This window comes from Rhododendron vialii, chromosome 12a, assembly GCF_030253575.1.
Source record: "Rhododendron vialii isolate Sample 1 chromosome 12a, ASM3025357v1".
Lineage (NCBI taxonomy): Eukaryota > Viridiplantae > Streptophyta > Magnoliopsida > Ericales > Ericaceae > Rhododendron > Rhododendron vialii.
The window spans coordinates 9,084,848-9,096,892 of record NC_080568.1 but is presented as its reverse complement, the minus strand read 5'-3'; the positions used below and the strand labels follow the sequence as shown (position 1 = coordinate 9,096,892).

Sequence of the window (12,045 nt, the reverse complement as noted above, 5' to 3'; positions counted from 1 at the left end):
GCAACCATACTTCCTCGGAACTCAAAAACTTCAATTTCGGGTAAGGTGCCAGCAGAGCCCTAAAAATTGCATCCTTTGATCCTTGGTTGGGCCTCGTTGATGGCTTAGAATATATCTAATCGTTTTTGACCTCTTCAACTTACAAGACCCCAACTTTCGTTCTTGATTAATCCAAACATCATTGACAAATGCTATCTAAAAATTCATTCGACTATGCAATAAGAAAGTCCCCGACCATCCCTGCTAATCATTACTCTAGTCCGAAGGCCGACAATTGGCAAAAGGCATATGATGTTTTAGTACCTTTCTGGAATAGTATATGACCATTAGGTTCAGTTTGATTTCATTTTTCTTTTCCAAATTGTCTCAAGCTTTATTTCCTGGCAGGTTAAGTAGGTGAAGCACAAACCAGAACTCAAGGTCTATCTGAATAGCATTATTTTGTTAAGCAAATACTAGTAGTAGTAGAAAAGCAACAAATATGTAACCAACAAATTTCCCTTATCTTTCATGGCAGTTGTTGAACTAATTAAATTCTTTGTTAGCATACTTTTAATTTGAGAAGAAAAACATAAACATAACAGAAATGACGTAGTATCATTTGTATGTGCATGCCTGACATGATCGGTAACCGCTTCGACTAACGTCATGATTGACGTATTGAGCGAGGCGGTTGCAGCTTACATGTACAAGCCATTATCCGAATGCACACTGCTTCAACTGACGTCAGATATGAAGTATGGAGCCAGTTAGTTAGGCACACGTGGGTGAGCTGGCATCTGTGAGTCACGTGGGTCATAGACGGTCGGACCAAGAAGGTATATTATCTTAGTTTGATGGTTCGGATGACCGAGCAGTACTTATTGGTCCTCTACAGAGTGAACTTTCGGGACTCGATAATTGAAAATGAAGAGTTGATTTTTTCTGATTTCGCTATATGGGTGCTTTGTTCCTTTGTAACAAGTGAAGAAGAGTGAATATAGGCAGTTTAAAGCCAACGAATAATTGAAGTAATACCAAGAAAACACTCAGCTTTCCTTTCGTCGCTTGAGTATTTCTACTCATAATCGATTCTCTTACATTGAGCAGATGTAAAGGAGGAAAACAACCACTTGGAAGGTAAGAGTTCCAACCCATATTTCTCAAGGGGCTGGTTGGATTGTTGTCACTATGCTTATAGGTGTAGTTATACCATGCTTTAAACAAGTATTTTGAAACTAATATAGGGAAACACTGAAGAATGCCGTGATTCATGTTCCAGCAGAATATCAGACGATTTGCTGAAGACGCTTTCTCTTTTATTTCACTCATAGCGATATTCGATTTGGGAAGTTGGCTACTAAAATTTCTTAGTATTGGATAGTAGTAACTGGGCACTAATTATCATTCCTTCATCGTCTCAGGAAATGTTATGAATCCTAAGGGAAGCTTGCTGCAATGATATGATTCCCTTCGCAGATGCTTTCTAAACAATGATAATCAGAAATGAAGAACATGTGTGGTACAACGTCAGATATTATTAGCGATCTTCCTGATACTATAATTGAAAAGATCTTAGTACTTATGTCCATAAGAGATGCAGTGAGGACAAGTGTTTTGTCAAAGAAATTGAGGTTTAACTGGATAAATATTCCGGTACTGGCATTTGATGATACGTCACTAGTGGATCCTTGCCCGACTTTCTTTCACCAACTATTGCCACCAGACCAACTACTCTCAATTAAGAACAGACTTTTGGCTACTATATACCATGTTCTATTACTTCACCGCGGCCCAATACTTAAGTTCAGTCTTTCTATTTCCGAACTAAAAAGCTGTTCCGAAATTGACGTCTCGATAAGTATTTTGTCAAACCATGGTATCCAGGAACTCACCTTGCAAATTCGGAAGGGTGACCCTCATGAATTGCCTCAATCTCTATTTTCTTGTCAGCAGTTGACGTACTTGAATCTCCATTCTTGTGTATTTAAACGCCCAACAACCTTTAAGGGATTTCCTCGGGTGGTTTGTCTGGAGCTTCGTGAAGTCATCATCACTGCGGACTTGTTTGAAACTTTTGTTTCTAGTTGCCCAGTACTTGAACAATTGACGTTTGAAAGTTCCTCGAGGTTTGACTTCAATGGAATCGATGCTCCTAATCTGAAAGTACTTAGCTTAATGGGGATTTTCAAATCTATTAGTGTCAAGAATGCACCTAAAGTTGCAAACTTTTCGATACGCTCAAAAGCTTCCGTAGGTGTAGTGGAAGGAGGAGGTAAATTTGACTGGGCCGGTCTTTTGGATGGTCTACCTGTTCTTAAGAGTCTGCGTATGGACAGTCCATATCTTATGGTAAGATAAGGCCACAATTTTTCTTTCGTTCATTCTTCAGGTGATAGTTTCTTTGATCTCACTTCTTCCATTTTATGAAGTCCCTGGTTGAAGAAGTTCGTTTAGGACAAGTTGGACAACGGCTTCCTACATTATGGCACCTTAATATCCTAGAATTATCTGATGTTCACCTTGGGAAACGAGTTGTCGGGATGATTTTGAAGTTGATTACTCACTCCCCAACATTGCATAAAGTGATAATTAAGGTGAGTATTACAGATATTATATTTCTCATGCTTATTAATATGTTTTTTGATGTTTAAAACTCTTCCTGTTGCGTTGTCTCCCATAGCCTATTATAACAGGTGATAAAAATGAAGCTTCTGTTCTGAAATTTTGTGAAGCAACTTTAGTCAGCTCGAAGTGGTATCTGAACTATCTTCGGGAGGTGGAGATGCGTCTTGTATCTGGTGCAAAAATTGAATTACACTTCATGAAGTTTCTGTTAGCCAAATCCCGAGTATTGGAGAGCATGGTTGTGAAGCCAAATCCAGCTAAAGTTTCTGATGGAGGATTGAGCATCTTGAAAGAGTTATCACAATTTCAGCGTTTATCACCCAAGGCAAAATCATGTACAGAGATCCAAATGAATGAAAGGCAGGTTTAGTTTATGGATGATACCGTTTGGACCATCTCAGTCATGTCATTGCAATGAAGATACGTAGATCTCATGCGAAATTTGTTGGCTTTGTCAGACAACTTTCATTCTAAAGCGACTAGCCATCTTCTATGATCTCATGCGAAATTTGTTGCCTTTGTCATACAACTTTCATTGTAAAGAGGCTGCCTTTGTCATACAACTTTCATTGTAAAGAGGCTACAATGAATGATGCAATTGGTTTTGATGGAATCGGGTTTTTTTAGGCTTCCGGATATAAAAAATAGTGGCATGGGCATTCTTTCGCTTTCGAGAATATAGACTCTTTTTGGGGTATGTGAGATAACTTTTTCTTGGTGGTTGTAAATTGATAAGGTAACATTGTGTATTTAGCAGGATAATACTACCAAATGATGGGAGTAATATTTTCTAATCATTAGCTTTTCTTTCTCTCCCTACCTCTATAAAACTACCACTTTTGTATACAACCCCCCCCCCCCCCCCCCCCCCCCCCCCTCCACACACACACACACAGAGGCAAATATAAATGTGTATAAGTAATATATTTATACAGTCAGTCTCAAATAAAAGAATCCTTATTTTAGTTAAAGGCGGACCTCCTCATTTCTCCCATTTTCCGATCAAATTTCGATGATCCGACCGCTCAATGTGTTCAGAATGTGATTTTAAGGATACCCGCGAGAAATCGGCAAAAAAAATGACCGGAAAGGGCTTCATCCGAGCATTTTTTGTTTGAACCGTTCGATAAAAAACAAACAAAAACTGCTCGGATGAAGCCCTTCTTGGTCATTTTTTTGCTGATTTCCCATGGGTACTCTTAAAATCACGTTCTGAACACATTGAGCGGCTCGGATCATCGAAATTCAATCGGGAAAGAGAGGTCCGCATTTATTAAAATGAGGTGGTCTTTACGGGAGACGGACTGTATATTTATAAACTTTAAACAATTATACTAACTTCTTTTTAACACATCCGATTTTGAAACAATTTTTGAAACCTAGTAGATGAGATTTAACAAATAAGATCCATAGTGAATGTTAAATAATGTACACGTAAAAATAGTTATTTTCAATTACATCTATGTGTGTGACGTATTGTTTGTTCAAACTTTAAGGAACTCGAGTGCCTATAGCAACTTGTTGTGGCTGCCACATACAGCGCCAAACAAATAACGTCGTTTTTTTTTTTCCAGGGTGGGGTGTGGGAAGTTCTACAAAAATAATCCGAGCTGTTAATTAACTTTAATATAATAATTTGGATGTGACTCTTTAAAAATCAACTCGATGGAATAATTGTAATTAGTTAATCCAATCTTCTAATTGTTTATTCAGAATAGGATCTTGGTTATATAATGAATTTTAAAAAATCAGTATGCTGGGATTCCCCTCTCTTTCACCCACTCTTCAATACAGTACAATCTATTATCCTGGGACTTCACTTATCTTATCTATCCCCATCCATCTATAATCCCACATTATCCTGTAATTTGTAAGAATAACATAATAATAGCATCCGCAGGGGAATAAGCAAAAGTAAATAATCAAAACATATCATATCAGATTTTGATTATCTATTTAGAGGTTACTAAAGTTAGCAATGTCAAATTTCACATTGGTTATTTTTTGCTCATAATCAAAACCAATGGGACCATTGCTTTCTTCCTTGAGTTTTCTCCAAACTTTTCCCCTTCATTTCATGTAAATCTTTTGAAAAACTAGTTTATATTAAAAACAATTTTTATAAGAAAATATTTGTTCTTGAAAAAAAAACAATTTATTAAACAGTTTTTGGAAGAAAAAAAAAGTTTAAGTTAAAAATAGTTGGGAAAAAAATAGTTTATGAAAAAAAATGTGTAAAAAATAGTTTTGTGTAAATACAAATTTTAAAAAAAAATAGTTTTAAAAAAATTGAAGAAATAGTTTTTATAAAAAAAATTTAAAAAAAGTTCATATAAAGACGGGTTTTTTTTAGAAAAAGTTTTTGAAAAGAATCTTAAGAATAGTTTTTTATAATTAATTTTTGAAACATTGTTGAGAGAGAGAAGATTTTTGTGTAATGATGGGTATACTTGATTGAGAAAATGTGGAAATACTAAATTTGATTATTGGCAAAAAATTGCTAGTTTTGATTATTCAAAAACCAAAATTTGATGAGTTGCTATGATGTTGTTAAGTTTGGTTATTCTAATATGAGAACTTTTTTAAGCAAATATTACTAACTTTAGCGACTTTTTGCTTTGCTTATTCCACTGTGGATGCTCTAATCAAATGTGCCTAAGGCCCATTTCGCTAAAGTTATATTTTTTAAATAGTATTTATTTTTTATTTTACAAGAAATCTCTTGTAATACATTATTTTTAATTAAAGAAGATAAATATTTATTTAAAAATTTAATTGATTGAACACAATACCACACCCATAGGATGGAGAGGCTGTAAGCATTAGCAGGAGGTACTGTGCCACGTCAGCATTTGATTATCCATTTAATTCATAATCAAACTTAACAACATTTATCTCCACATTGATTATTTTTGCATTCCTATAAAAAAAAAACCCCACAATACGCAATGCACCTATGTCCAATAGCAAACAAGTTCCAATGACGCACCCGACCACACCAAATTATTCTTCTCGATGAGACGATTCTAATATGAGGTATTTTTTAGTTATTGAGTTTTGAGTTTAGTTATTGGGTTTGGTTGTTGAGTTTTGATTATTAGTAAAAGTTGTTAAGTTTGGTTATGGAATAAGTGGAATTTGATTATTTGCTAAAAGACTTGTAACTTTGTTTATTGTTTATTAGTACAATGTAAGGTATTTTTTTAATATTGTTGTTAAATTTGTTTATCCATACCAATTTAATTATTACAATGGCTAATCCTTGGTTGGGAAAGAGAACAAAAAGAATCCGACCTCAAAAGGAGAACCCTAATTGTTGTTTTGTAGTAGAAAACGGGGCATTTTCTCTTCCACTCGTCATTCTTCGTTTCCAGATTTCACAATCAGGTAGATGAAAATCCCTTTTGTTTACAATTCAAAACAGAAGCTTTCCCTTCTCGGTCATAATTTGTCAGATTGCTAGTCGTATTTCTCCATTGTAGACTAGGCTCTGTTTGGAACTCAAGGAAAAGACAGGAAAAGAAAGAAAAATTAAATAAAATTCCCTTCGATTGCTTGGTTGGAAGAGAAAGAGGGAAGAAAGTAAATTTTCGAGTTTATACATATACATTGCCCTTTATTTTTTCTCGGTGCTTTTCTTGTCTATCAATTTTATCCTTCTAAATCCATACCATAATCATTAATTCGTGTTAGAAACCTTAATTAGTTTTTTTGGTCAAGTGCTCAGAGCTTGTGTAGCTGTAGTTACAGCCTTTGGATTAAAAAGGAAGGTACGTCAAAGGGTTGTGTAGATTTGGTGAGAAATAGAATGAACAAGTCGAGATTCATGTTCTAATTTATCTCTCATCACATTTCACTATCGGTCATCTCTTTTAGGCATCCATAGTGATTCTTAGTAGTGCAATTAGGTTATAGCCTTGCGGGTTCAAGCCCTACGGAGAGACGTTGATATCCTGTTGATGGGTTGGGTTTCGATGAGGGAAGGGTAGTGTAGTGTACTGTCTAGATTCTTTTGCCAGGTGATGGGAGAAAAAAGGCTGGTCACTTGCGATTGAGGTTCAAAACAGTTCAAAATAGAGTTTGGAAGATGGCAGACTCACAAATTGGTGGTGTTGTACAAAACACTTCTAACGGCTTCAATCTTCTTTATTGGTGATATTGACATATTTCAGCAAATGCTTGTATGGTTTGAAAGATTAGTTTGACTTAGGTTTGTGCAAGCTTTAGCAGAAAAGCTTATTCTGATTGTAACCCAACTACTTAAGAAGCAAAATGGAGCTGAAGATTGAGATCAATGATAAGTAGAAGAAGGGTGATGCATATCTTGCATGTCATGTCTTATAGTCCTGTACTAATTAACTGAATTCCACAAGGTGAATGTGATGATGGGTTCAGTCGTTTAGAACTCTTTCTTTCCTTTCTTTAAGGGTGCTAAAGGGCACAACTACACCTTTTTGTTTTCATGTATCCTTATTCCTTACCTTTGCACTAAATTGAAGGGTAATCTGCGTTAGGATTTAATTGCAAGCCCTGATTTTAATTTTCTGCGAATTTCATAAAGTTGCAGAATGAAGAGGAATAAGAGATCTACTTCAGATATAATCAGTTATCTGCCAAGTAATGTCACTGAAAATATTTTGAAGGACTTGCCACTGAGGGATGCAGTAAGGACAAATGTATTGTCAAGGAAATGGAGGTACAAATGGGTAACACTTCCAGAACTGGTATTTAATGACAAGTTCTTCCTAGAAGGGTGGGACAACGAAAAAGTCAAGGCAGTTATTTACCAAGTTCTACTTTTTCATCGAGGGCCATTAATTAAGTTCACCCTGCGGTATCCTCCCTTTGAAAGCTATCTTGATATCAATAATTGGATCTTTGTCCTCTCAACGAAAAATATCCAGGACTTTACTTTTTACCTTCAAGGCGGCCTGCGCCATGAAATTCCTTGTCACTTCTATTCATTTATGAAACTGAGGGATTTGAATGTCACTAATTGTGTTTTCAAACCACCACCTACATTCAAGGGATTTAGCAGGCTTGTTAACCTTATTTTCGTTGATGTTACTATTTCTTCTGAAATGTGTGGACTGTTCATCTCTAGTTGCCCCTGCTAGAATGATTACAATTGACTGACTGCGCCGCTTTTGACTCCCTGGAAATCAATGCCCCTAATCTCAAATATTTTGGATTTTTTGGCATCTTTGAATCAGTTTCTCTTGAAAACACCCCCTGCCTTGCAGAAATTTCAGTTGCTTTGGTTTCCTGGTATACACCGTTAAAACAGCCAGAGGAAGAAACAGACTCCGAATGGGTGAAGTTTTTCCGTTCTTTACCTGCTATTGAGGACATGCACTTGGATAGGTCTTTTTTGGAGGTAAGAAAACTTCACTTAATAGATATCGACTTGGCTTGTAGACCATGCTTCTGACTCTTTTGGTCATATTTGCTTCAAGTCATTTGCTGCAGGTAATGTTCCAAAGAGACTTCCAAGTACTTTGAGTTTGAACCAACTCAAAGTTTTGGCCCTATCTGATGTTTGTTATTGTAATCCGTATCATGTCTCGTGGGCTCTGCGTGAGTTACGGCAGACGTCCCTCTTTCTTCTTATCCTTACCGTCAATTTTGGAATTTCCTAATGATGCTATTTTTCTGTTTCCCCCCCTAGATATTGAATATTCCCCCAATCCCGGATCATGCTACAGAATTTTTGCCAGCGCAAGATTTCTCAGAGTTTTCATTGAACAAGCTTCAAGAAGTGGAGATCCGGCATTTTTCAGGTGCAGAGCCGGAAATGCTTTTTGTTAAGATTCTGTTAGCACATTCAGTGGTACTCAAGAAGATGGTAATATGGCACGAGCACGAAATGTCGGACAAAAAAGGATTTGCAATGGTAAAAGAGTTGACTCGATTTCCTAGAGCATCTTCGGATGCCGAACCCGTCGTTGATGCAAACGTCCCAACTGGCTAAACTGGCAGCTTAAGTGTGTCGGATTCTGATAGTTTGAGGAGTAGCTACAAAAGGCCATACATCGTGAATTATGAAGGGGGCAAGAAACATCCTCTTTTTTTGCTGATCAAAAGAGAAAAAGCTTTTAAGGTTGCCACTTTCTTCTTGATAATCTCATTGAGGATTATTGTACTTAATTAGAAGATTAGTTCTATAGCTTTATGATGTTTTTTTTTTTTTTTTTGTTAAGAAAACTTACTTCATCCATTTGCTTCTCTCATGCTTTTGTGTCATTTGCTTCTCATCCACCCATGAGAAATGCAGATGTATTTTGTGCATGCAGATGTATTTTGTGCAATCATTAAGCAATTGTTTGCTTCAAATCTTCTATTTGCAATCATTCTGGGATTCCTGCTGCCTTAAGCATCTTTATCATCCTTGATTTAAGTCATTCTTGTCCAGGGAAATTTGCTGAGGTTTGGCATACCAACAATGGATGTGAGGTGATAATGAGAAAAGGAGTCCTGCAATGACAAAGGACTGAACCCCCCGTATAGACGCCAGATCCTCTCATTGTTTGCTGAGCTACCCTGTGGGCGTTCCCATTCACATCATCCGCGCATAACTAGACCCAATTTCTGCATAGCACTCGCGGTGGTGGATGCTTTAAAGTTTTTGTTCTGTATCAGTTTGATCATCAGTTGAGAATACTTCTAGGAGCGCCCTGTCAAGCCCAACAACTAAGGCAAACGGTAGACCCTCTCTTCCAGCCGTTGCTTCCACCACCAAGGGGTCGAACACCCCTTTCACATGAGTCGCTCTTGCTGCAATAAACTTCCCCAAATTCTTGACGAATTGACAATACCAAGGCCGCATATCCATCCAGCACTTCGTACTCCTCTATCAAAATTAACTTTGAACCAACCATTACAAGTTTGCATCCATTTGTTAGCAAACCATCAAAGCACAACTTACATGGTTATCAGGATTGAGTTTCCCCTTGTCTACCCTCCAACAGGTACACCGTCCCGGCAATGGCAATATGATATGCAACATCAGGTTGAAGGGTAGGACTTCTGAGTTGCACATCATTCCTGCATTTCCAAAGCCTTCAATTTATCCGTCCCAATGCTGCTAGCTCTTTTCGTTCATAGCCCTCCCGTTTCCATCGTTCAAACATATTAGAGTATTAGGGCTTGTTTGATAACCTAAATTCAGCACTTAAAACTGAATCAATTAAGTAATAAGTAATTCAGTAGGTTTGATAACTACAATTTACATTGCTTAACAAATTAAGTGTCACTTAAAATATAGGCTAAAAAGTTAAAAAAAATTAAGTAGCTTTGAGCTACTTAATTGTGGCTGAATTTTTGTGTACTTACATTCAACGATCATACCACCACCACAACCACCTCCACCACCACCACCACCACCACCACTCCACCACCACCACCATCACTACACCACCACCACCACCACCACTCCTACCACCACCACCACTTCCACCACCACCACCACATCACCACCACTAGCTCCACCACTCCACCACCACCACCACATCACCACCAGCTCCACCATGCCACCACCACCACCACTCCACCACAACCACCACCACCACCCCCGTTCCTACCACCACCACCACCACCATCACCACCACTTCACCACCACCACCACCACCAGTTCCACCACTCCATCACCACCACTACCACCACCACCACCACATCACCACCAGCTCCACCATGCCACCACCACCACCACCATTCCGCCACAACCACCACCTCTACCACTCCACCACCATCATCACCACTCGACCACCAATACCATCACTACACCACCACTCCACCACCATCGCCACTCCACCACCACTACACCACCACCACCACCACTCCCATGTACCACCACCACCCCCACTCTACCACCTCTACCACTCCACCACCATCACCACCACCATCGCCGCCACCACCTCCACCACTCCGCCACCATTACCATAAGTATATTATGACTGTTAGTAAATTAAAAGAAAATTGGAACAAAATTAATTTATCATTTGTTTTATTCAGTACTTAATATATTTATCAAACAGCCTTTCCGCTTAAAAATTTCAGCTTTCAGCTTTCAGTACTTAATTTTTCAGCTTTCAGTTTCAGTTTTCAGTTTTATCAAACAGCCCCTTAGACCACCACTTAATTAACCATGGTATCTCCTGGAATAGATCTCATAGCCAATTGAAGTGGAGCACCATACAAGTTCGGCAAAAGGGCATCGAGCAAGCATATGTACTACCATACCATTTTATCCTCCTTAGAAACTGGACAGCTAAAATCTGAACAAATTTTGCTCTTATTAAAGACATCTTCAATCGGCACAATATTACGAAGACATTTCCTAATAAAATGCTTGATCTTGTCCCGAACTAGAAGAGACCAAACACTTTGCCACAAAACTCACATCTCCTCTATGTTGCTGCATTCTCCAATAGCCTTTTCTGCCCGACTAAACCATTTGCCTTGAACATCAGCGCAGATTCGTAACCCGACTTCACCGTGTAAATTCAATCCTTAGCGTAGTGCCCAAAAAAAAAAAAAAGTAATTGCAAGAATAGCAAATGCATGTACTAGAAAAGCGCCCTCAACCGCCTCCTCCCTCCATTGATGAGAGTTTGTCAACTAGATAGCTCACCTTAAACCCTTTGGTAAGCCACCAGTTCTTAAAACACGTTCAAAATAACGGGAATTATTTATGAATTTTGCTACAGGAATCAGCAAAGTCACAAAGTTTGCGATAAAGGAAGGTCAGCACCCCGGGGGCCAATTTTCCTTCAGCAACCTTTGGTCGGTTTTAGGCTAACACAAACACACGCCATGAAGAACTTATTCACGGCTCCGCGCGATCTCGGTCGTCTGTTTCGACTTTGGACGGTCCGGAACTTAAATGAAATTTTTCCAAGAAACCCGGAAAAGTTCCATTAACATCTAGACCGTCCAAAATATTTTTGGAGGACCGCGATTAGCGTTGTAAACAAATATTCATGACGGACCGTGAAAAAGATTCTCTTTGCATAAATAATATATCTCGTGTGATAAGAGAGTGATCAGGCCCATCCAAAAAAGAAACAAAAAGGCGAACAAATGAGATTTTTAAAGCTGGGAAAACAGACATATCAATAGAACATAAGTAATATATTGTAGAAAAATCAGTGGACTAGAACCATCCATGAAGTAGTATAAATAGAGGATGAGTCTAGCCACCTTTCTATCAAGCAAAAATCAAGTTGTACTCCCTTGTTTCATGATACAAATCCTCCATTTTTGCATACAATCCTCTTCTTTCATAGCAATTATTCTCGATCGTCAGTTTCGAACTCTCAGGCTCCGTTTGTTTCGAAGTTACTCATTTTTCTTTGTTTGGTTGGGAAAAACAATGTAAAATATTTTTTCATAAGTAAAACGTTTTGTCTTACATGGATGAAAATGTTTTCCTCTCAAATT

The 12,045-nt window shown here is 38.0% G+C and overlaps 2 protein-coding genes across 5 annotated transcripts; both read left to right on the top strand.

Annotated features, from left to right (window-relative positions):
• The first annotated feature begins 1,160 nt into the window (after positions 1–1,160).
• LOC131310502 (F-box/FBD/LRR-repeat protein At1g13570-like) lies at positions 1,161–3,054 on the top strand. The gene is made up of 3 exons (XM_058337560.1): positions 1,161–2,331; positions 2,412–2,576; positions 2,663–3,054. The coding sequence occupies exons 1-3, from the start codon at positions 1,486–1,488 to the stop codon at positions 2,975–2,977; spliced, it is 1,326 nt and encodes a 441-aa protein (XP_058193543.1). The 5' UTR covers positions 1,161–1,485; the 3' UTR covers positions 2,978–3,054.
• A 2,813-nt stretch (positions 3,055–5,867) lies between these two features.
• Positions 5,868–9,505, top strand: LOC131310501 (uncharacterized). Of its 4 annotated transcripts, none has more exons than XM_058337559.1 (4): positions 5,868–5,994; positions 7,175–7,303; positions 7,851–7,984; positions 8,276–8,940. In XM_058337559.1, the coding sequence occupies exons 2-4, from the start codon at positions 7,282–7,284 to the stop codon at positions 8,576–8,578; spliced, it is 459 nt and encodes a 152-aa protein (XP_058193542.1). In that variant the 5' UTR covers positions 5,868–5,994; positions 7,175–7,281; the 3' UTR covers positions 8,579–8,940. The 4 variants fall into 4 exon arrangements, 2 of the variants coding, with proteins under 2 accessions (XP_058193542.1, XP_058193541.1); XM_058337558.1 differs by having other exon boundaries at positions 7,169–7,303; XR_009195229.1 differs by adding an exon at positions 9,020–9,505 and having other exon boundaries at positions 5,972–5,994; positions 7,169–7,984; positions 8,276–8,707.
• The last annotated feature ends 2,540 nt before the right edge of the window (positions 9,506–12,045 follow it).

Excerpts from the sequence above, each read along its gene's own strand:
- LOC131310501 (XM_058337559.1), top strand. The coding sequence starts at position 7,282 with ATGTATTGTCAAGGAAATGGAG. Across the intron at positions 7,304-7,850 it reads GTATTGTCAAGGAAATGGAG|AAATTTCAGTTGCTTTGGTT; the intron begins GTACAAATGGGT and ends CCTGCCTTGCAG. Across the intron at positions 7,985-8,275 it reads TGGATAGGTCTTTTTTGGAG|ATATTGAATATTCCCCCAAT; the intron begins GTAAGAAAACTT and ends TTCCCCCCCTAG.
- LOC131310502 (XM_058337560.1), top strand. The coding sequence starts at position 1,486 with ATGAAGAACATGTGTGGTACAACGTCAGATATTATTAGCGATCTTCCT. Across the intron at positions 2,332-2,411 it reads TGGACAGTCCATATCTTATG|TCCCTGGTTGAAGAAGTTCG; the intron begins GTAAGATAAGGC and ends CATTTTATGAAG. Across the intron at positions 2,577-2,662 it reads TGCATAAAGTGATAATTAAG|CCTATTATAACAGGTGATAA; the intron begins GTGAGTATTACA and ends TGTCTCCCATAG.